The following is a 24,084-nucleotide window of genomic DNA, read 5'->3' as shown; positions in this document are numbered from 1 at the left end:
CGGGGATGGCGGAGGAGGAGGAAAGTTTTTGCCGGGACGCACCGACCGCGCCCGAGGGGGAGGGGGGGGGCGGGGGTGGAGCGGGACCGGGGGGAGCCTGAATCGGGACCGGGGGGGCTGGGGGGGGAGGGGGGCGATCGGGGAGGGGTGGGCTGGGGGGACCCCAAACCGGGGCGGGGGGGGGGCACCCAACCGCGGAGGGATGGAGCGGGGTGGGGGGACCCCGAGTCGGGAGCGGGGGGGGGTCAGGGAACGGGGGACCCCGAATTGGGGGTGGGGGGACCCCGAATCTGGAGCGGGGAGGGGTGGTCCGGGAACGGGGGACCCCGAATTGGGGGCGGGGAGACCCCAATCGGGAGCGGGGGGACCCCAATCGGGAGTGGGGGGACCCCAATCGGGAGTGGGGGGGGGTCAGGGAACGGGGGACCCCGAATTGGGGGTGGGGGGACCCCGAATCTGGAGCGGGGGGGGTGGTCCGGGAACGGGGGACCCCGAACCGGGACCAGGGGACCCCGAACTGGGGGGAGATGCACTGGGACTGGGGGTACCCCAAATAGGGGCCCGGGGGGGGGGTGGATAGGACGTGCACCGGGGGGCTGGTCCGGGAGTTGGGGACCCCCAAATCGGGAGCGGGGGACCCGACTGGGGTGGGATGGAGGGGGGGACCCCAAAGTGGGGAAGGATGGAGCGGGGGGGGACCCCAATCCAGGACTGGGGGGTGAAGCAAGACTGGGGGGACCCAAAGCGGGACTGGGGGACCCCAAACTGTGACCGGGGAGGCTGAACTGGGAGACCCCAAACTGGGACTGGGGAACCCCAAAACGGGACTGGGGGACCCGAACTGGGGCCAGAGGACCCCAAAACAGGGACTGGGGGTGCTGAACAGGGACTGGGGAACCCCAAACTGGGACTGGGGGGTGCTGAACAGGGACTGGGAGACCCCAAACTGGGACTGGGGAACCCCAAACTGGGACTGGGGGTGTTGAACTGGGCCCAGGGGACCCCAACGAGGGACCGGGGCGGGGGGCTGAACTGGGACTGGGAGACCCTGAACAGGGACTGGGAGGGCTTAACTGGGACTGGGGGACCCCAAACTGGGACTGGGAGGGACTGAACTGGGACTGGGAGGGGCTGAACTGGGACTGGGAGGGCTTAACTGGGACTGGGGGACCCCAAACTGGGACTGGGAGGGGCTGAACTGGGACTGGGAGGGACTGAACTGGGACTGGGAGGGCTTAACTGGGACTGGGGGACCCCAAACTGGGACTGGGAGGGCTTAACTGGGACTGGGAGGGCTTAACTGGGACTGGGGGACCCCAAACTGGGACTGGGAGGGGCTGAACTGGGACTGGGAGGGCTTAACTGGGACTGGGGGACCCCAAACTGGGACTGGGAGGGGCTGAACTGGGACTGGGAGGGCTTAACTGGGACTGGGGGACCCCAAACTGGGACTGGGAGGGGCTGAACTGGGACTGGGAGGGCTTAACTGGGACTGGGGGACCCCAAACTGGGACTGGGAGGGGCTGAACTGGGACTGGGAGGGCTTAACTGGGACTGGGGGACCCCAAACTGGGACTGGGAGGGGCTGAACTGGGACTGGGAGGGCTTAACTGGGACTGGGGGACCCCAAACTGGGACTGGGAAGGGTTAACTGGGACCGGGGGACCCCAAACTGGGACCGGGGGGACCCCAAATCGGACGTGGGAGGCACCGGGGGGGGGGGGGGGGGGGCTCAGGCAACACTGGGAGCCCCCAGCCCGGCCCTGGCAGCCCCTCCCCCGGGGGGTGCACACCCCCCCCCCAAAGCCAGAGGTGTCGGGCCCCCCGCAAGGGACTGGGAGAGGAACCGGGGTGCGGGGGGACCCCGACATCAGGGCTTCTTCCTCCCTGTCTCATAGCGAAAGGGGAAGGGGCCGGCGGGAGCAGCGGCCCCCCCCCCCCGCCCCCCCGGGCCGGATCCAGGCCGGGACTTTCAGCCTGGTTATTTTTACCCCTGGTTCCGGCTCCCCGAGGGGACCCGGCACCCCAGGGGCACCCCAAGAGCCCACCCCCGCCAGCGGGGGACCCCCCCTCAAGGAGGGGGGCGAGCAGGGTCCCTGGGCGGGGGGGCAGGGGACCCTCGTCCCGGGCGGGGGGAGTTTGCACGGGCTCAGGTGCCCCACCCAGGAGGGGGGTCCTGGGGTCCCCCTGAGACCCCGCAATGCCCCCGTGCAACAGCAACGGGCACCGTGCGAGGCTCGCACCCCCCCGTGCAACACCCACACCCCCTCGTGCAACACCAACGGGCACCGTGCGAGGCTCGCACCCCCCCGTGCAACACACACCCCCTCGTGCAACAGCAACGGGCACCGTGCGAGGCTCGCACCCCCCCGTGCAACACCCACACCACCCGTGCAACACCCACACCCCCGTGCAATGCTCGCACCCCTTGTGCAACAGCAATGGGCCCCATGCAAGGCTCACACACCCCGTGCAACACCAACAGGCCCCGTGCAAGGCTCACACGCCCTGTGCAACACCCTCACACCCGTGCAAGGTTAGTGCTCCCCATGCAATGCGCACAGACCCCGTGCAAGGCTAGTGTGCCCCGTGCAAGGCCCATGCACCCTGTGCAACACCCACACACCCCGTGCAAGGCTAGCATGCCTCGTGTGAGGCTTGCACAGCCCGTGCAACACCAACAGACCCCATGCAACACCCATGAACCATGTGCAAGGCCAGTGTGCCCCGTGCAAGGCTTGCACCAACCTGTGCAATGCCAACACACCCTGTGCAACACCAGCATGCCCCGTGCAAGGCTAGCGTGACTCGTGCGAGGCTTGCACCAACCCGTGCAATGCCAACACACCCTGTGTAATGCCCACGCACCCTGTGCAACACCAACACGCCCCATGCCAGGCTAATGCACCCCGTGCAAGGCTTGCACGCCCCGTGCAACACCAACCCACACTGCACGAGGCTAATGCACCTCGTGCAAGACTTGCACACCCTCGACAGGCCCGTGCAACACCAATGCACCTCGTGCAAGGCTTGCACGCCCCGTGCAACACCAATGCACCTTGTGCAAGGCTTGCACGCCCCGTGCAACACCGACCCACCCCGTGCGAGGCTGACGCACCCCGTGCAAGGCTTGCACGCCCCGTGCAACACCAATGCACCTTGTGCAAGGCTTGCACGCCCCGTGCAACACCGACCCACCCCGTGCGAGGCTGACGCACCCCGTGCAAGGCTTGCACGCCCCGTGCAACACCAATGCACCTTGTGCAAGGCTTGCACGCCCCGTGCAACACCGACCCACCCCGTGCGAGGCTGACGCACCCCGTGCAAGGCTTGCACGCCCTCGACAGGCCCTGTGCGACACGACGGGCCTCGTGCGCGGCCGCGGCACCAGGGTTTGCACCGACGTCGGCGCGTTCCCGGCCCCGGCGGCTGCTTCTGCGCCCGAGGAATTTCCTGCCGCCCCCGAGTCGCTGCTTTGGGCCGGTGGCACCCCCCAGCACCCAGTTTGCACCCTCCCACCCCCTCAGTTCACCCCAGCACCCAGTTTGCACCCTCCCACCCCCTCAGTTCACCCCAGCACCCAGTTTGCACCCTCCCACCCCCTCAGTTCACCCCAGCACCCAGTTTGCACCCCCCAGCACCCAGTTCACCCCCCAGCACCCAGCTCACCCCAGCACCCAGTTTGCACCCCCCCAGCACCCAGTTTGCACCCCCCAACACCCAGTTCACCCCCCAGCACCCAGTTTGCACCCCCAACACCCAGTTCACCCCCCACCCAGTTCACCCCAGCACCCAGTTTGCACCCTCCCACCCCCTCAGTTCACCCCAGCACCCAGTTTGCACCCCCAACACCAGTTCACCCCAGCACCCAGTTTGCACCCCCCCAGCACCCAGTTTGCACCCTCCCACCCCCTCAGTTCACCCCAGCACCCAGTTTGCACCCCCAACACCAGCTCACCCCCCAGCACCCAGCTCACCCCAGCACCCAGTTTGCACCCCCCAGCACCCAGTTCACCCCCCACCCACCCAGTTCACCCCAGCACCCAGTTTGCACCCCCCAACACCCAGTTCACCCCCCAGCACCCAGTTTGCACCCCCAACACCCAGTTCACCCCCCACCCACCCAGTTCACCCCAGCACCCAGTTTGCACCCCCCAGCACCCAGTTCACCCCCCACCCACCCAGTTCACCCCAGCACCCAGTTTGCACCCCCCCAGCACCCAGTTTGCACCCCCCCAGCACCCAGTTCACCCCCCAGCACACAGTTTGCACCCCCAACACCCAGTTCACCCCCCCACCCAGTTCACCCCAGAACCCAGTTTGCACCCCCAACACCCAGTTCACCCCCCCACCCAGTTCACCCCAGAACCCAGTTTGCACCCCCCAACACCCAGTTTACCCACCCACCCACCCAGTTCACCCCAGCACCCAGTTTGCACCCCCCCAGCACCCAGTTTGCACCCCCCAACACCCAGTTCACCCCCCAGCACACAGTTTGCACCCCCCAACACCCAGTTCACCCCCCACCCACCCAGTTCACCCCAGCACCCAGTTTGCACCCCCCCAGCACCCAGTTTGCACCCCCCAACACCCAGTTCACCCCCCAGCACCCAGTTTGCACCCCCAACACCCAGTTCACCCCCCCACCCAGTTCACCCCAGAACCCAGTTTGCACCCCCAACACCCAGTTCACCCCCCCACCCAGTTCACCCCAGAACCCAGTTTGCACCCCCCAACACCCAGTTTAACCACCCACCCACCCAGTTCACCCCAGCACCCAGTTTGCACCCCTCAGCACCCAGTTTGCACCCCACACACACCCAGTTCACCCCAGCACCCAGTTTGCACCACCCAGCACCCAGTTTGCACCCCCCAGCACCCAGTTCACCCCCCTCCCACCCAGTTCCCCCCCCAGCACCCAGTTTGCACCCCCCCAGTGGGGCCACAGGGTGGGGGCTGGGCTGAGTCGGGCCCCCCCCGGGCTGCTGTGGTGCCGCCCAGGGCTGGGGGGGGTCCCAGAGCCCCCCCAGGGCGTTGCCCCCCACCCCACCCCACCCCACCCCACCCCTGCCCTTACGTCACTGCCCCCCACCCCCCACCCACCCCCCCGTGCCGCCGGGGCCGGGCCGGGGCAGCCGCCCTCCCCCCGCCACCGCGGCTGGGGATGTGGGGTGCCCTGCACCCACCCTTGGCCCCCCCCACGCCCCCCCGGGGCTCCGCCGCTGTGGGAGCCGTGGGGTGCAGTGGGGTGCCGCAGGGTGCCGTGGGGTGCTGTTGGGTGCCATGGGGTGCCATAGGGTGCTGTGGGGTGTAGTGGGGTGCTGTAGGGTGCCATGGGGTGCCGTGGGGTGCTGTAGGGTGCCATGGGGTGCCATAGGGTGCTGTGGGGTGTAGTGGGGTGCTGTAGGGTGCCATGGGGTGCCGTGGGGTGCAGTAGGGTGCCATGGGGTGCCATAGGGTGCTGTGGGGTGCAGTGGGGTGCTGTGGGGTGCCATGAGGTGCCATAGGGTGCTGTGGGGTGCCGTGGGGTGCTGTAGGGTGCCATGGGGTGCCATAGGGTGCTGTGGGGTGCCATGAGGTGCCATAGGGTGCTGTGGGGTGCCGTGGGGTGCTGTTGGGTGCCATGGGGTGCCATAGGGTGCTGTGGGGTGCCATGAGGTGCCATAGGGTGCTGTGGGGTGCCGTGGGGTGCTGTAGGGTGCCATGGGGTGCCATAAGGTGATGTGGGGTGCCGTGGGGTGCTGTAGAGCGCCATTGGGTGCTGTGGCATGCCATGGGGTGCTGTGGGGTGCAGTGGGGTGCTGTAGGGTGCCATTGGGTGCCGTGGCATGCCATGGGGTGCTGTGGGGTGCTGTAGGGTGCCGTGGGGTGCTTTGGGGTGCTGTCAGGTGCTGTGGCATGCCATGGGGTGCTGTGGGGTGCCATAAGGTGATGTGGGGTGCTGTAGGGTGCTATTGGGTGCCGTGGCATGCCATGGGGTGCTGTGGGGTGCCGTGGGGTGCTGTGGGGTGCTGTCAGGTGCCGTGGCATGCCATGGGGTGCTGTGGGGTGCCGTGGGGTGCCATAGGGTGATGTGGGGTGCAGTGGGGTGCTGTAGGGCGCCATTGGGTGCCGTGGCATGCCATGGGGTGCAGTGGGGTGCTGTAGGGCGCCATTGGGTGGCGTGGCATGCCATGGGGTGCTGTGGGGTGCTGTAGGGTGCCGTGGGGTGCTGTGGGGTGCTGTGGGGTGCTGTCAGGTGCTGTAAGATGCCATAGGGTGCCGGGAGGTGCCGGGGGGTGCCGGGGGGTGCCGGGAGGTGCCGGGGGGTGCCGGGGGGTGCCGGGGGATGCCGGGGGGTGCCGGGGGGTGCTGGGTGGGTGCCGAGGGGTGCCGAGGGGTGCCGGGAGGTGCCGGGGGGTGCCGGGGGATGCCGGGGGGTGCCGGGGGGGTGCCGGGGGGTGCCGAGGGGTGCCGAGGGGTGCCGGGGGATGCCGGGGGGGTGCCGGGGGATGCCGAGGGGTGCCGAGGGGTGCCGAGGGGTGCCGGGGGATGCCGGGGGGTGCCGGGGGGTGCCTGGAGGTGCTGGGGGGTGCCGGGAGGTGCCGGGGGGTGCCGGGGGGTGCCGGGGGGTGCCGAGGGGTGCCGGGGGGTGCCGAGGGGTGCCGGGGGGTGCCGGCGGGTGCCGGGGGGTGCCGGGGGGGTGCTGGGTGGGTGCCGGGGGATGCCGGGGGTGCCGAGGGGTGCCGGGGGGTGCCGGGGGGTGCCGGGGGATGCCGGGGGGTGCCGGGGGGTGCCGGGGCGGGGGGGGGGCGGGGGCGGCCGCCTTGGCTCGCTGCGGGGTGACATCAGGCCGCCGGCGCGCGCCAGCCCAGCTGCGGCGGGGCCCGAGTGGGGCCAAGCGCTCCCGCAGCCCCGATGCGCCGTGCCGAGCCGTGCCGAGCCGAGCCCAGCCGTGCCGAGCCGTGCCGAGCCGTGCCCAGCCGTGCCGAGACGAGCCCAGCCGTGCCGAGCCGAGCCCAGCCGTGCCGAGCCGTGCCGAGCCGTGCCCAGCCGTGCCGAGCCGAGCCCAGCCGTGCCGAGCCGTGCCCAGCCGTGCCGAGCCGAGCCCAGCCGTGCCGAGCCGTGCCGAGCCGAGCCCAGCCGAGCCCAGCCGTGCCGAGCCGTGCCCAGCCGTGCCGAGCCGAGCCCAGCCGTGCCGAGCCGTGCCCAGCCGTGCCGAGCCGTGCCCAGCCGTGCCGAGCCGTGCCGAGCCGTGCCGAGCCGTGCCGAGCCGTGCCGAGCCGTGCCCAGCCATGCCCAGCCGTGCCGAGCCGTGCCGAGCCGTGCCGAGCCGTGCCGAGCCGTGCCGAGCCGTGCCCAGCCATGCCCAGCCGTGCCGAGCCGTGCCGAGCCGTGCCGAGCCGTGCCGAGCCGTGCCCAGCCGTGCCGAGCCGTGTCGAGCCGTGCCGAGCCGTGCCGAGCCGTGCCCAGCCATGCCCAGCCGTGCCGAGCCGTGCCCAGCCGTGCCGAGCCGTGCCGAGCCGTGCCCAGCCGTGCCGAGCCGTGCCCAGCCGTGCCGAGCCGTGCCGAGCCGTGCCCAGCCGTGCCGAGCCGTGTCGAGCCGTGCCGAGCCGTGCCGAGCCGTGCCCAGCCATGCCCAGCCGTGCCGAGCCGTGCCCAGCCGTGCCGAGCCGTGCCCAGCCGTGCCGAGCCGTGCCGAGCCGTGCCCAGCCATGCCCAGCCGTGCCGAGCCGTGCCCAGCCGTGCCCAGCCGTGCCCAGCCATGCCCAGCCGTGCCGAGCCGTGTCGAGCCGTGCCGAGCCGTGCCGAGCCGTGCCCAGCCATGCCCAGCCGTGCCGAGCCGTGCCCAGCCGTGCCCAGCCGTGCCGAGCCGTGCCGAGCCGTGCCGAGCCGTGCCCAGCCGTGCCGAGCCGTGCCCAGCCGTGCCGAGCCGTGCCCAGCCGTGCCGAGCCGTGCCGAGCCGTGCCGAGCCGTGCCGAGCCGTGCCCAGCCGTGCCGAGCCGTGCCGAGCCGTGCCGAGCCGAGCCCACCCGTGCCGAGCCGTGCCGAGCCGTGCCCAGCCGTGCCGAGCCGTGCCGAGCCGTGCCGAGCCGAGCCGTGCCCAGCCGTGCCGAGCCGTGCCGAGCCGTGCCGAGCCGTGCCCAGCCGTGCCGAGCCGTGCCGAGCCGTGCCGAGCCGAGCCGTGCCGAGCCGTGCCCAGCCGTGCCGAGCCGTGCCGAGCCGTGCCGAGCCGTGCCCAGCCGTGCCGAGCCGTGCCGAGCCGTGCCGAGCCGAGCCGTGCCGAGCCGTGCCCAGCCGTGCCGAGCCGTGCCGAGCCGTGCCCAGCCGTGCCGAGCCGAGCCCACCCGTGCCGAGCCGTGCCGAGCCGTGCCGAGCCGTGCCCAGCCGTGCCGAGCCGTGCCGAGCCGTGCCGAGCCGAGCCCAGCCGTGCCCAGCCGTGCCGAGCCGTGCCGAGCCGTGCCGAGCCGTGCCCAGCCGTGCCGAGCCGTGCCGAGCCGTGCCGAGCCGAGCCCAGCCGTGCCCAGCCGTGCCGAGCCGTGCCCAGCCGTGCCGAGCCGTGCCCAGCCGTGCCGAGCCGTGCCCAGCCGTGCCCAGCCGTGCCGAGCCGTGCCGAGCCGTGCCCAGCCGTGCCCAGCCGTGCCCAGCCGTGCCGAGCCGTGCCGAGCCGTGCCGAGCCGTGCCCAGCCGTGCCGAGCCGTGCCCAGCCCTGCCCAGCCGTGCCAAGCCGTGCCGAGCCGTGCCCAGCCGTGCCGAGCCGTGCCGAGCCGTGCCGAGCCGAGCCCAGCCGTGCCCAGCCGTGCCGAGCCGTGCCGAGCCGAGCCCAGCCGTGCCCAGCCGTGCCGAGCCGTGCCGAGCCGTGCCGAGCCGTGCCGAGCCGTGCCCAGCCGTGCCGAGCCGTGCCGAGCCGTGCCGAGCCGAGCCCAGCCGTGCCCAGCCGTGCCGAGCCGTGCCGAGCCGTGCCGAGCCGTGCCCAGCCGTGCCGAGCCGTGCCCAGCCATGCCCAGCCGTGCCCAGCCGTGCCGAGCCGTGCCGAGCCGTGCCGAGCCGTGCCGAGCCGTGCCCAGCCGTGCCGAGCCGTGCCCAGCCGTGCCCAGCCGTGCCGAGCCGTGCCGAGCCGTGCCCAGCCGTGCCCAGCCGTGCCGAGCCGTGCCCAGCCGTGCCGAGCCGTGCCCAGCCGTGCCGAGCCGTGCCGAGCCGTGCCCAGCCGTGCCGTGCTGCATCACGTTGTGCCGTGCCATTCTGTGCCGTGCCACACCCTGACACGCCGTGCAGGGACATGCATTGAGGGCACGGGGACACGCACGAGGGGCACAGGGACACACACGAGGGTACGGGGACACGCACGAGGGTATGGGGACACGCACGAGGGGCACAGGGACACACACGAGGGTACGGGGACACGCACGAGGGTACGGGGACACGCACGAGGGTACGGGGACACACACGAGGGTACGGGGACACGCACGAGGGTATGGGGACACGCACGAGGGTACAGGGACACGCACGAGGGTACGGGGACACGCACGAGGGTACGGGGACACACACGAGGGTACGGGGACACACACGAGGGTACGGGGACACGCACGAGGGTACAGGGACACACACGAGGGTACGGGGACACGCACGAGGGTATGGGGACACGCACGAGGGGCACAGGGACACACACGAGGGTACGGGGACACGCACGAGGTACGGGGACACGCACGAGGGTACGGGGACACGCACGAGGGTACAGGGACACACACGAGGGTACGGGGACACGCACGAGGGTACGGGGACACGCACGAGGGTACGGGGACACACACGAGGGTACGGGGACACGCACGAGGGTACAGGGACACACACGAGGGTACGGGGACACGCACGAGGGTACAGGGACACACACGAGGGTACGGGGACACGCACGAGGGTATGGGGACACGCACGAGGGTACAGGGACACACACGAGGGTACGGGGACACGCACGAGGGTACAGGGACACACACGAGGGTACGGGGACACGCACGAGGGTATGGGGACACGCACGAGGGTACAGGGACACACACGAGGGTACGGGGACACGCACGAGGGTACGGGGACACGCACGAGGGTATGGGGACACGCACGAGGGTACAGGGACACACACGAGGGTACGGGGACACGCACGAGGGTACGGGGACACGCACGAGGGTACGGGGACACACACGAGGGTACGGGGACACGCACGAGGGGCACAGGGACACACACGAGGGTACGGGGACACGCACGAGGGTACGGGGACACGCACGAGGGGCACAGGGACACACACGAGGGTACGGGGACACGCACGAGGGTACGGGGACACGCACGAGGGGCACAGGGACACACACGAGGGTACAGGGACACACACGAGGGTACGGGGACACACACGAGGGTACGGGGACACGCACGAGGGGCACAGGGACACACACGAGGGTACGGGGACACACACGAGGGTACGGGGACACGCACGAGGGGCACAGGGACACACACGAGGGTACGGGGACACGCACGAGGGTACGGGGACACGCACGAGGGTACGGGGACACACACGAGGGTACAGGGACACGCACGAGGGTACGGGGACACGCACGAGGGGCACGGGGACACGCACGAGGGTACAGGGACACGCACGAGGGTACGGGGACACACACGAGGGGCACAGGGACACACACGAGGGTACGGGGACACGCACGAGGGTACGGGGACACGCACGAGGGTACGGGGACACACACGAGGGTACAGGGACACACACGAGGGGCACAGGGACACACACGAGGGTACGGGGACACGCACGAGGGGCACGGGGACACGCACGAGGGTACGGGGACACGCACGAGGGTACGGGGACACACACGAGGGGCACGGGGACACACACGAGGGTACGGGGACACGCACGAGGGTACGGGGACACGCACGAGGGTACGGGGACACACACGAGGGTACGGGGACACACACGAGGGTACGGGGACACGCACGAGGGTACGGGGACACACACGAGGGTACAGGGACACACACGAGGGTACGGGGACACGCACGAGGGTACGGGGACACGCACGAGGGTACAGGGACACGCACGAGGGTACAGGGACACACACGAGGTTACGGGGACACACACGAGGGTACGGGGACACGCACGAGGGTACAGGGACACACACGAGGGTACGGGGACACGCACGAGGGTACGGGGACACGCACGAGGGGCACAGGGACACACACGAGGGGCACGGGGACACGCACGAGGGTACGGGGACACGCACGAGGGTACGGGGACATGCACGAGGGGCACAGGGACACGCACGAGGGTACGGGGACACACACGAGGGGCACAGGGACACGCACGAGGGTACGGGGACACGCACGAGGGGCACGGGGACATGCACGAGGGGCACAGGGACACGCACGAGGGTACGGGGACACGCACGAGGGGCACGGGGACACGCACGAGGGTACGGGGACACGCACGAGGGGCACAGGGACACACACGAGGGTACGGGGACACGCACGAGGGGCACAGGGACACACACGAGGGGCACAGGGACACGCACGAGGGTACGGGGACACGCACGAGGGGCACAGGGACACACACGAGGGTACGGGGACACGCACGAGGGTACGGGGACACGCACGAGGGGCACGGGGACATGCACGAGGGGCACAGGGACACGCACGAGGGTACGGGGACACACACGAGGGGCACAGGGACACACACGAGGGTACAGGGACACGCACGAGGGTACGGGGACACACACGAGGGGCACAGGGACACACACGAGGGGCACAGGGACACACACGAGGGTATGGGGACACACACGAGGGGCACAGGGACACACACGAGGGTACGGGGACACACACGAGGGGCACAGGGACACACACGAGGGTATGGGGACACGCACGAGGGGCACAGGGACACACACGAGGGTACGGGGACACGCACGAGGGTACGGGGACACGCACGAGGGTACGGGGACACACACGAGGGGCACAGGGACACACACGAGGGTACGGGGACACGCACGAGGGTACGGGGACACGCACGAGGGGCACGGGGACATGCACGAGGGGCACAGGGACACGCACGAGGGTACGGGGACACACACGAGGGGCACAGGGACACGCACGAGGGTACGGGGACACACACGAGGGCACGGGGACACGCACGAGGGTACGGGGACACGCACGAGGGGCACGGGGACACGCACGAGGGGCACAGGGACACACACGAGGGGCACAGGGACACACACGAGGGTACGGGGACACGCACGAGGGGCACAGGGACACACACGAGGGGCACAGGGACACGCACGAGGGTACGGGGACACGCACGAGGGGCACAGGGACACACACGAGGGGCACAGGGACACACACGAGGGTACGGGGACACGCACGAGGGTACGGGGACACGCACGAGGGTACGGGGACACACACGAGGGGCACAGGGACACACACGAGGGTACGGGGACACGCACGAGGGTATGGGGACACGCACGAGGGGCACAGGGACACACACGAGGGGCACAGGGACACACACGAGGGGCACAGGGACACACACGAGGGGCACAGGGACACGCACGAGGGTACGGGGACACGCACGAGGGGCACAGGGACACACACGAGGGGCACAGGGACACGCACGAGGGTACGGGGACACGCACGAGGGGCACAGGGACACACACGAGGGTCCCAGGGACATGCATTGAGGCGCGGGTCACGCACGAGGGCACGGGGACAGGGCGCGGGGCACGGGGCCACGCACGAGGGCACGGGGACAGGGCGCGGGGCACGGGGCCACGCACGAGGGGCACGGGGCCGTGCACGTGCAGGCCGGCAGCCCCGTGCCCGCCCGGGAGCCCGTGTTTGCACACCAGGTGCTGCCGCAGCTCTGTCACCCCACGGCCCACGTGCGAGGGCCGGGCCCGTTGTGCAACACCCGCCGGCGGTGGCCAGTGCCCCGGGGAGCCGGTGCCGCGACAGCCCCCGCGCCGGGCGCTGGTGGGCACCCACCTGCCTCCTCCTCCTCCTCCTCGCTGCCCACCCCAGTGTGGGGGGCGTGGGGCCACCGGGCCGGCTGGCACTGGGGTACGCCCCGTTGGGCACCCCGAAGTGCAGGGTGGGCACGGGGACACGCGCCAGGGCACGGGGACACGCACGGGGACACGGGGCCATGCATGGGGACACGGGACTGTGCGTGGGGACACGGGGCCGAGCGTGGGGACACGGGGCTGTGCGTGGGGACACGGGGCTGAGCGTGGGGACACGGGGCCGTGCGTGGGGACACGGGACTGTGTGTGGGGACACGGGGCCGTGCGTGGGGACACGGGGCCGTGCGTGGGGACACGGGACTGTGTGTGGGGACACGGGGCCGAGCGTGGGGACACGGGGCCGTGCGTGGGGACACGGGGCCATGCGTGGGGACACGGGACCGTGCGTGGGGACACGGGGCCGAGCGTGGGGACACGGGGCCATGCGTGGGGACACGGGGCCGTGCGTGGGGACACGGGGCCGTGCGTGGGGACACGGGACTGTGTGTGGGGACACGGGGCCGTGCGTGGGGACACGGGGCTGAGCGTGGGGACACGGGGCCGTGCGTGGGGACACGGGGCCATGCGTGGGGACACGGGACTGTGCGTGGGGACACGGGGCCGTGCGTGGGGACACGGGGCCGTGCGTGGGGACACGGGACTGTGCGTGGGGACACGGGGCTGAGCGTGGGGACACGGGGCCAAGCGTGGGGACACGGGACTCTGCGTGGGGACATGGGACTGTGCGTGGGGACACGGGGCCGTGCGTGGGGACACGGGACTGTGCGTGGGGACACGGGGCCGTGCGTGGGGACACGGGGCTGTGCGTGGGGACACGGGGCCGTGCGTGGGGACACGGGGCTGAGCGTGGGGACACGGGACTGTGCGTGGGGACATGGGGCCGTGCGTGGGGCCGGTGGCCGCGGCCGAGGCGTGGCCCCACCACGGGACACGACGGCTTGTGCAACCGCCCCGGCCGGCGTATAAATAGCGGCGGGCGGCCGAGGGTGGACACGGCAGCGCGGGCGGCACCGCCATGGAGCTGAGCGGGACCGTCACCTTCCTCCTGCTGCTCGCCCTCCTCCTCTTCCTCGCCTCGCGACGGGGGCGACGGGCCCTGCTGCCCCCCGGCCCCCCGGCGCTGCCCCTCGTGGGTAACCTCCTGCAGATCTCGCCCTCCCACACCCTCCAGTCCCTGCTGAAGGTGAGCGGGTGGGTGGGTGGGTGGGTTGGGGACCCTCGGCGTCACCCCCCCCATCATCGTGTCCCCCGCCCCCAGCTGAGCCAGACCTACGGCCCCGTGTTCACCGTGTACCTGGGCTCGCGGCGCGTGGTGGTGCTGCGGGGGCACGAGGCGGTGCGGGAGGCGCTGGTGGAGAACGGCGACGCCTTCGCGGGCCGGGGGCGCATGCCGACGGTGGAGGAGACCTTCCGCGGGCACGGTGAGGGGTGCTGAGCCGGTGGGTGCTCGCCCCCCTGCCCCGAGGGGTGCTCATCCCCCTTACACTGGGGGTGCTCATCCCCCTGCCCCGAGGGGTGCTCATCCCCCTGCCCCGAGGGGTGCTCAGCCCCCTGCCCCGAGGGGTGCTCACCCCCCTTACACCGAGGGGTGCTCACCCCCCTTACACCGAGGGGTGCTCAGCCCCCTGCCCCGAGGGGTGCTCACCCCCCCTTACACTGGGGGTGCTCATCCCCCTGCCCCGAGGGGTGCTCACCCCCCTTACACCGAGGGGTGCTCAGCCCCCTGCCCCGAGGGGTGCTCACCCCCCTTACACCGAGGGGTGCTCAGCCCCCTGCCCCGAGGGGTGCTCACCCCCCTTACACCGAGGGGTGCTCAGCCCCCTGCCCCGAGGGGTGCTCACCCCCCTTACACCGAGGGGTGCTCAGCCCCCTGCCCCGAGGGGTGCTCATCCCCCTTACACCGAGGGGTGCTCAGCCCCCTTACACCATGGGGTGCCCTGCCACCTTGCTGGGGTCTTCCCCCTCCCCTGCTGGGTGTCCCCTCCCCAACGGGGCGCTCCCCCCTCCCCTGCTGGGTGCCCCCTCCCCACGGGGTGCTCCCCCATCCCCTGCTGGGTGCCCCCTCCCCACGGGGTGCTCCCCCCTCCCCTGCTGGGTGCCCCCTCCCCACAGGGTGCTCCCTCATCCCCTGCTGGGTGCCCCCTCCCCATGGGGTGCTCCCCCCTCCCCTGCTGGGTGCCCCCTCCCCACAGGGTGCTCCCTCATCCCCTGCTGGGTGCCCCCTCCCCACGGGGTGCTCCCCCCTCCCCTGCTGGGTGCCCCCTCCCCACGGGGCGCTCCCCCCTCCCCTGCTGGGTGCCCCCTCCCCACAGGGTGCTCCCTCATCCCCTGCTGGGTGCCCCCTCCCCACGGGGTGCTCCCCCATCCCCTGCTGGGTGCCCCCTCCCCACGGGGTGCTCCCCCCTCCCCTGCTGGGTGCCCCCTCCCCACAGGGTGCTCCCTCATCCCCTGCTGGGTGCCCCCTCCCCACGGGGTGCTCCCTCATCCCCTGCTGGGTGCCCCCTCCCCACGGGGTGCTCCCTCATCCCCTGCTGGGTGCCCCCTTCCCATGGGGTGCTCCCCCCTCCCCTGATGGGTGCCCCCTCCCCACAGGGTGCTCCCTCATCCCCTGCTGGGTGCCCCCTCCCCATGGGGTGCTCCCTCATCCCCTGCTGGGTGCCCCCTTCCCATGGGGTGCTCCCCCCTCCCCTGATGGGTGCCCCCTCCCCACAGGGTGCTCCCTCATCCCCTGCTGGGTGCCCCCTCCCCATGGGGTGCTCCCTCATCCCCTGCTGGGTGCCCCCTCCCCACGGGGCGCTCCCCCCTCCCCTGATGGGTGCCCCCTCCCCATGGGGTGCTCCCTCATCCCCTGCTGGGTGCCCCCTTCCCACGGGGTGCTCCCCCCTCCCCTGATGGGTGCCCCCTCCCCACAGGGTGCTCCCTCATCCCCTGATGGGTGCCCCCTCCCCACAGGGTGCTCCCCCCTCCCCTGATGGGTGCCCCCTCCCCATGGGGTGCTCCCTCATCCCCTGATGGGTGCCCCCTCCCCACGGGGCACTCCCCATCCCACCACGGGGTGCTCCCTCATCCCCTGCTGGGTGCCCCCTCCCCATGGGGTGCTCACCCCTTCACCCCCCACCCAGGGGTGGTCTTCTCCAACGGGGAGCGCTGGCGCCAGCTGCGCCGCTTCTCCCTGACGGTGCTGCGGGATTTTGGGATGGGTCGGAAAAGCATCGAGGGCCGGATCCAGGAGGAAGCCCAGATCCTGCTGCAGGAGCTGCGCAGCACCCAAGGTACCGGGGCGGGGCGGGGGGGGGTAACTCCGCATCCCCCCACCCTTGGGTGCTGACAACCCCCCCCACCCCCCCACCCAGGGCAGCCTTTCGACCCCACGTACCTGTTGAGCTGCGCCGTCTCCAACATCATCTGCTCCATCGTCTTCGGGAATCGCTTCGATTACCGGGATAAGGAATTCCTGGAGCTGCTCCAGATGATGAACGACAGCTTTCGGGAGCTCAGCACCCCCTGGTCGCAGGTGGGGCTGGGTGGGGGGGTGCGATGGGTGGGGGGGGGTGCAGGGGGGGTCTGACACCGCCGTTGAACCCACACCCACCCCCCCACCTCGCCCGCAGTTTTATGAGATGGCCGAGACCTTCCTCAAGTACTTCCCGGGCCCCCACACCAGGATCCCGCGGCTGCTGGCGAGGATGAGGAGCTTCATCGCCCGGCGGGTGCGGAGGAACGCCGAGACCCTGGAACCCGGGCTCCCGCGGGACTTCATCGACTGCTTCCTGCTCCAGATGGAGAAGGTGGGGGGGGCCCTGCACCCCAGGGTGCTCCCGGGCACCCCAGCGCCCTTGTGCCCACCCTGGGGTGCTCCTGTGCACCCCGGCTCCCTTGTGCCCACCCTGGGGTGCTCCCTTGTGCCCACCCTGGGGTGCTCCCTTGGGCCCACCCTGGGGTGCTCCTGTGCACCCCGGCGCCCTTGTGCCCACCCTGGGGTGCTCCCTTGGGCCCACCCTGGGGTGCTCCTGTGCACCCAGCCTGCTTGTGCACACCTGGGGGGGATGCTCCCGTGCACCCTGGTGCCCTTGTGCCCACCCTGGGGTGCTCCCCAGCACCCAGCCTGCTTGTGCACACCCTTGGGTGATCCCTTGCACCCTGGCTTGCTTGCACACAACCCTGGGGTGCTCCTGTGCACCCAGCTTGCTTGTGCACCCTGGGGTGATCCCATGCACCCCAGCTCCCTTGAGCACAACCCCGGGGTGTTCCCGTGCACCCTGGCCTGCTTGGGCACACCCCAGGGCTCTCCGTGCACCCAGCTTGTTTGCACACCCTGGGGTGCTCTCATGCACCCTGGCCTGCTTGGGCACACCCCGGGGTGCTCCCGTGCACCCAGTTGTTTGCACACCCTGGGGTGCTCCTGTGCACCCAGTTGTTTGCACACCCCAGGGCTCTCCGTGCACCCAGTTGTTTGCACACCCTGGGGTGCTCCCATGCACCCTGGCCTGCTTGGGCACACCCTGGGGTGCTCCCGTGCACCCTGGCCTACTTGGGCACACCCCGGGGTGCTCCCTTGTGCCCACCCTGGGGTGCTCCCTTGGGCCCACCCTGGGGTGCTCCTGTGCACCCAGTTGTTTGCACACCCCAGGGCTCTCCGTGCACCCAGTTGTTTGCACACCCTGGGGTGCTCCCATGCACCCTGGCCTGCTTGGGCACACCCTGGGGTGCTCCTGTGCACCCAGTTGTTTGCACACCCCAGGGCTCTCCGTGCACCCAGTTGTTTGCACACCCCAGGGCTCTCCGTGCACCCAGTTGTTGCGCACCCTGGGGTGCCGCCCCGCCTGCCCCAGCTCACTTGCACGCGCGCGTGTGCGTGTGTCACCCCGTCCCCAGGAGAAGGACAACCCCTCGTCCGAGTTCAACATGGAGAACCTGGAGCTGACCACGCTCAACCTCTTCTTCGCTGGCACCGAGACCGTCAGCTCCACACTGCGGTACGGCTTCCTCATGCTGATGAAGCACCCCGCCGTGCAAGGTAAGTGGGGTGCACCCCTGCCCCGCCCCCACCACGGCCACCCCTGCCCCGGCCCCCCACCCCGGCACTGAGCGGGACCCCCACCCGCTGCAGAGAAGGTGTACGAGGAGATCGAGCGGGTGATCGGCTGCGACCGGCCCCCCAACATCGAGGACCGGAGCCAGATGCCGTACACGGACGCCGTCATCCATGAGATCCAGCGTTGCAGCGACCTCATCCCCATGAACGTCCCCCACCTCGTCACCCGGGACACCTTCTTCCGTGGCTACCTCATCCCCAAGGTGCCAGCGGGGTTTGGGGATGCTATCCCTGTGCACGCTGCTGCCTTTGCACTGCTCCGTGCATGCGTCCCTGAGCACACTGCTCCATGCAACGCTGCTCCATGCAACGCTGCTCCATTTGCACTGCTCCGTGCATGCTTTCCCGTGCATGCTTCCCTGCCCCACCACTGACGCCCCCCCACGGCCCCCCAGGACACCGAGGTGTACCCCCTGCTCAGCTCCGTCCTGCACGACCCCTCCGCCTACAAACACCCCGAAACCTTCGACCCCACAAACTTCCTGGACGAAAACGGCTGCTTCAAGAGGAACGAGGCCTTCGTCCCCTTCTCCTCAGGTACCGCCGCTGCAGGGGGGCGGGGGGGGTCCCCCAGACCCCCGGGGGGTCCCCCACCCTCCCGCTGACCCCCCCCCCACCCTTGCAGGGAGGCGGGTGTGCCTGGGGGAGGCCTTGGCGAGGATGGAGCTCTTCCTCTTCCTCACCACCATCCTACAGAGCTTTCGGCTGCAGCCGCTGGTGCCGCCGGCGCAGCTGCCCACGGCCCCGCTGGAGAGCGGCTTCGCCAACATCCCCCCCCTGTACCAGCTGCGCGTGGTGCCCCGCTGAGACCCGCCCCCCCGAAAGCGGGGACCCCCCCCCCCGGCACCGGGGACCCCTCCCCTGGCACCGGGACCCCCCTCCGCGGGGCGGGCGCCCACCCCATAAAGGCTCCAGGAAAAATGAATGGGTTGAGGCGTCACCCTCCGGGGGTGGGGGGTGGGTCGGGGTGGGGGTCCGGGACCCCCAACATCACCGCGGGGGGATGCAGGGTGTGGGGGGATGGTGCACGACCTGCCCGCCCCCCCCCCGCCCCCGTACCCCAGCCGAGCGTGCAAGGCCGTGCAAAGGCCCCCAGCTGAGTGTGCAAGGCCGTGCAAGGACCCCAGCCGAGCGTGGAGAGCCGTGCAAAGGCCCCCAGCTGAGTGTGCAAGGCCGTGCAAGGACCCCAGCCGAGCGTGGAGAGCCGTGCAAAGGCCCCCAGCTGAGTGTGCAAGGCCGTGCAAGGACCCCAGCCGAGCGTGGAGAGCCGTGCAAAGGCCCCCAGCTGAGTGTGCAAGGCCGTGCAAGGACCCCAGCCGAGCGTGGAGAGCCGTGCAAGGCCGTGCAAAGGCCCCCAGCTGAGTGTGCAAGGCCATGCAAAGGCCGTGCAAGGCTGTGCAAAGGCCCCAGCCGAGCATGAAGAGCCGTGCAAAGGCTGTGCAAGGCCCCTAAGCTGAGTGTGCAAGGCCATACAAAGGCCCCAGCCGAGCAGACACGGTGCAAAGCCATGCAAAAGCCCCAGCTAAGCATGCAAGGCTGTGCAAAGGCCCCCAGCTGAGCGTGCAAGGCTGTGCAGAGCCTCCAGCCGAGTGTGCAGAGCTGTGCAAGGCCGTGCAAAGGACGCAGCCGAGTGTGCAAGGCCACGCAAAGGCCACGGCCGAGCAGACACGGTGCAAAGGCGTGCAAAAGCCCCCAGCCAAGCGTGCAAGGCCATGCAAAGCCCGAGGGGCAGGATGCAGCATGAGGCTGCACAGAGGGGCTGCCAATGCCTTCAGCCTCCTCCTCCTCCTCCCCCCCCCCCCCCCCGGCTCTGCTTTGGGACTGAGGGCTCGGGGTCCCCCCAGGGGCGGGGGGCTGCGGGCAAAAGCAGGGGGACACGGGGTGCAAGGGGGGGGGACACACACACGCTTATTGATCACGCCGGGCGCTTAATTATTGACTATTAATCGCGGCGGGCGCTTCGCCCTCGCTTATCGATTGCTGATTAATCATTAAGTGTTTGCACAGCCCCGCCCCCAGGGCTGGGCCCGCGACCCCCCCCCCCCCCCCCAAAAAAAAAACTTCAAGGAATCCCCCAAAACCTTCAACCCGCCACCACTTTCTGGATGAAAAGGGGCCAGATGATGCTCAGCACCCCGCTCGCCTCGATGGATAGGACCCCCCCCTCACTATATAAGCCCCCCCCCCCCCCGCTATAAGACCCCCCCCCAATTAAATAACCCCAAAGGTTTTAGCAGGGCTGTGGTCCCCGGGGGGGCTCAGGCACCCCAGACGCCCCAGGACGGGCAGACAGAGGCCCCGGTGCCATTGCCCTGCGGCTGTTTGCCAACAGCACTGGGGGGGTGGGTGGGGGGTCGGGGGGGGTGGGGGGGTTAATGATCAACCCATGTTTCCCTGCCCACCACCCCCCCCCCCCCCAACCAGACATCACCCATTGGATGTGGAAAGGGGGGGATTTGGGGTGTCCCCCACCCCCCCCGACTTGTGGGGGAGGGGGGGCAGAGGGGAGCACCCAAGGGTGACAGAGGAGGTGGCACGCGGCCCCCAGCCCCAATATCATGGCACAAAAAGGCTGCACTTGGGGGGGAGGGGGGGAAGGGGGGCCCAAACCCACCCCCGCACCCCAACAGCACCTGGGGGGGGGGAATTTGGGGCGCACGGACCCCATCGCAGCCCCCCCCCCCCCCCAAAACAGGCAGCAGAGCCGCGCACTGGAAAACATTAATACTTTATGTACGAGAATCACATTTTCACAGCCTGGAGAAGACGGAAACTTGCTTTTTTGTGTTTTTTTTTTTTTATCTTTTCCAGAGAAAAAAAACCAAACCCACCAGGGACGCAGCCCCGGCCCCCCCCGCCCCCCCCAGGCCCCCCAACCCTGGCAAGTGCAATAAATAACACGAAGAAAGCAGAAAGAAACACGCCCCCCCCCGCCCCGGAGCCTGGGGTGGGGGGCGGGGAGTGGGCTGGGGGCGGACGGAGCTGAAGGGAGACGCTGTCCCCAAAGTGGGGGGGTGGGGAGGGGGGGGGAAGGGGGGGTCAGAGCCCCTGTAGGGGCCTGGGGACCCTCCCCTGAATCAGTCAACCCCCCCCCCTCCATGGGTTTCTCCTCGCTGGGAGGCGGGGGGGGGGGGGTTAGGGACAGGCAAGCAGCTCCCAGCACAGGCAAGTGAAGACCCCCCCCCCCCATATGACGGCGGAGGGTCTGATGACATCATTTCCCCACCCCCACCCTAAAAACCCCCACCTTTTCTCTCAAGGGGTGGGGGTCAGAAATGCAAAACGGAGACCACACATGGAAAAAAATAAAGGCAAAACCCAGGGGGGGCTGGGCTGGGACACCCCCCCCCCCCAAAATCTCCCCAGCCCCGCAGCGCTTGGGGACGAGGGCCCCCCACTTCTCATGCCACGCTGCGGGGGGACCATCCCCTCCCCCAGGGCGAGGCAAGGACCCCCCCTCCCCCCTTCATTCAGGCACCCCCAACCCCCCCACCCCTGAAATGCTGCCAGTAGCATCTCAGAGGAGGGTTTTTGGGGTTATTTCTTGGTTTTTGTTTTTTTTTCTTTGAAAGAAACCCAACCTGCGCGGGGTGGGGAGGGGGGAGACACACAAGAAGCCACGGCGGCCGTCGGGGGGGTGGGGGAGGACACGAGCAGCGGGCGAGGAGTGTTTGACAGAAGCCACCTCGGTCAAATACAATCAAAACAAGGCGTTTGCCACAGAGGTAAACTTGAGAGTCCCCCGGGGCTTCTCGGATGGGGAGGGGGCGGATGAAGGGGTGGGGGGGAGCTCCTGGGGAAGAGGGGAAGGGGTGGCGGGGGGGGGGGCTTGGCGAGCGAGGCACGTGGTCCTGGCGACAGGCGAGGAAAAATTGAAATAAAAAAAGGAGAGAAAGAGGTTTTTAGCGGGGCAGGGGGGGGAGCGATCCGAGGCCGCCTCCCCGGCGCTGAGCTGGGTGGGGGTCTCACCTTGGGCGCAGGAACTCAGCAACTGCACTGCTGGCGGCTCTGCGCCTGGGCCCCCCGGGGCTGCCGCAGCTGGCGGAGCGAGGCGTCGCCGTACTGGATCCCTGAGCCCATCCTCTCCGGGTCAAGTTCGCCTGCGGGGACGGGAAAAGCCCGGGGAAGGGGGGAAAAGCTCCGTTGGGATGCAATAACCTCTGCCCAGGATCCCGAATCTCCGTCCCCGGGACCCCAAACCCCTGCCCAGGATCCCAAACTTCCATCCCTGGGACCCCAAACCCCCACCAAGGATCCAAAACTTCCGTCCCCGGGACCCCAAACCCCTGCCAAGGATCCCAAACTTCCATCCCCGGGACCCCAAACCCCTGCCAAGGACCCAAACCTCCCCATTTCAGGGACCCAAAACCCTCCCCCCCACCGACCCCGGCATCCCAAACCCCCATCCCCAGGAGTCAAAACCCCACCAGGATCCCAAACCCCTGCCAAGGATCCAAAATTTCCATCCCCTGGGATCCCAAATTCCCTGGTATCCCAGACCTCCGACCTCAGGATCCCAAACCCCCACCAATGGCCCCAAACCCCCGCCATTTCAGGGCCCCAAACCCTCCCCCACCAACCCCGGCACCCCAAACCCCCTCCCCAGGACTCAAACCTCCACCTGGACCCCAAACCCCCGCCAAGGGCCCCAAACCCTCCCCCACCGACCCCGGCACCCCAAACCCCCATCCCCAGGACTCAAACCTCCACCTGGACCCCAAACCCCCGCCAAGGACCCCAAGCCCCCGCCAAGGACCCCAAGCCCCCGCCGTTTCAGGGACCCAAACCCTCCCCCACCGACCCCAGCACCCCAAACTCCCATCCCCAGGACTCAAACCTCCACCTGGACCCCAAACCCCCGCCAAGGGCCCCAAGCCCCCGCCGTTTCAGGGACCCAAACCCCTCCCCCACCGACCCCAGCACCCCAAGCCCCCCTCCCCACCCCAGCGAAGCCGCATCACCGCCGCCGTACCCGACTCGATTTTGTTCAGTATGGTCCTCGCGCATTTCAAGAAGGCTTCCTCCACGTTCTCCCCCGTCAGGGCGCTGGTCTCCAGGAACATGAGCTCTGGCGAGCACCAAGGGCTCGTCACCCTCCGCCGCCGCGAGCCCCGGGACGGCGGCGGGAGCCGCCGCGTCCCCCCGCACCCCCTCACCGTTCTCTTGGGCGAAGCGCGAAGCCTCCAGGAACGTCACCTCCCGGTCGGCGTCTAAGTCTTTCTTGTTCCCGCAGAGGATGATGACGATGTTGGGGCTGGCGAGGGTGGCGGGCGTCCGTCAGCCAGTTGGTCAGAGCGTTGTAGGTCTCCCGGCTGGATGGGGAGGAAGAGGAGGGTGCGGGGATGTTGCTGAGCCCTGATTTTCCTCGGTATTGAGGAATTTTGTGGGGGGGAAGGGAGGGGTGCGGATGCTGCCACCCACCTGGTGATGTCGTACACGAGGAGCGCGCCGGCAGCGCCCCGGTAGTAGCTTCTAGTCACCGACCTGAGCGGGGAGGAAGAGCGGGGCGGAAGAGGGTTAGAGCAGAGGGAACTCCCCCTCCATCCCCGGACTCTCGGGGTTTGGGGGGGGCTGGGGGCTCCCAGCGCTGCCAGGGAGGCGGGAGGAGCCCTGCAGCCGAGCCTGGCGGGGATAGGACTGGGCTTAAACCGGCGTCTTTTAATTTAGGAGCCTCGCCTCAGGCAAAGGAGCCGGTATTTATTTCGCCCCCGGTTCGCCGAGGGGGTTAAGCTTGGCTTTACAAAGGGACCTGGGTAAGCGGGACCCCCAGGGCGAGGCGATTCCACGCGGTCCCGTCCCGACACCCCCTAAAGATGAGCTGCCGGCGGGGCCCAGGGGGGCGACGGCTCGTGCCTGGGAGCAGCGGGGCCGGGGCAGCCGTCACCCCCCGCCCAGACCCCGCACCTCGAACTCTGTGGGCGGTTTTGGACCCCCCCCGAGAAGGGTTTTGAGGGGGTGAAGGGTCTG

At 70.0% G+C, this 24,084-nt stretch overlaps 2 protein-coding genes across 2 annotated transcripts; one reads left to right on the top strand and one right to left on the bottom strand.

The window, feature by feature from the left end:
* The first annotated feature begins 13,985 nt into the window (after positions 1–13,985).
* Positions 13,986–19,042, top strand: LOC135310945 (cytochrome P450 2G1-like). The gene is made up of 9 exons (XM_064440073.1): positions 13,986–14,205; positions 14,281–14,443; positions 16,145–16,294; positions 16,376–16,536; positions 16,634–16,810; positions 17,898–18,039; positions 18,133–18,320; positions 18,513–18,654; positions 18,743–19,042. Exons 1-9 carry the CDS (start codon positions 14,038–14,040, stop codon positions 18,922–18,924), a joined length of 1,473 nt encoding a protein of 490 aa, XP_064296143.1. The 5' UTR covers positions 13,986–14,037; the 3' UTR covers positions 18,925–19,042.
* Positions 19,043–20,828: 1,786 nt separating this feature from the next.
* On the bottom strand, positions 20,829–23,774 carry LOC135310953 (ras-related protein Rab-4B-like; the record flags this gene model as incomplete). The annotated part of the gene is given in 6 exon segments (XM_064440086.1): positions 20,829–21,968; positions 22,087–22,217; positions 23,090–23,185; positions 23,274–23,382; positions 23,384–23,429; positions 23,539–23,774. Coding segments are annotated over 5 exon segments (603 nt in total), but the record flags the coding sequence as incomplete, so codon positions are not given.
* Between the last annotated feature and the right edge of the window lie 310 nt (positions 23,775–24,084).

The sequence above is a fragment of the Phalacrocorax carbo genome, unplaced genomic scaffold (genome assembly GCF_963921805.1).
Source record: "Phalacrocorax carbo unplaced genomic scaffold, bPhaCar2.1 SCAFFOLD_32, whole genome shotgun sequence".
Lineage (NCBI taxonomy): Eukaryota > Metazoa > Chordata > Aves > Suliformes > Phalacrocoracidae > Phalacrocorax > Phalacrocorax carbo.
This window is presented reverse-complemented; position numbering and strand designations above follow the sequence as displayed.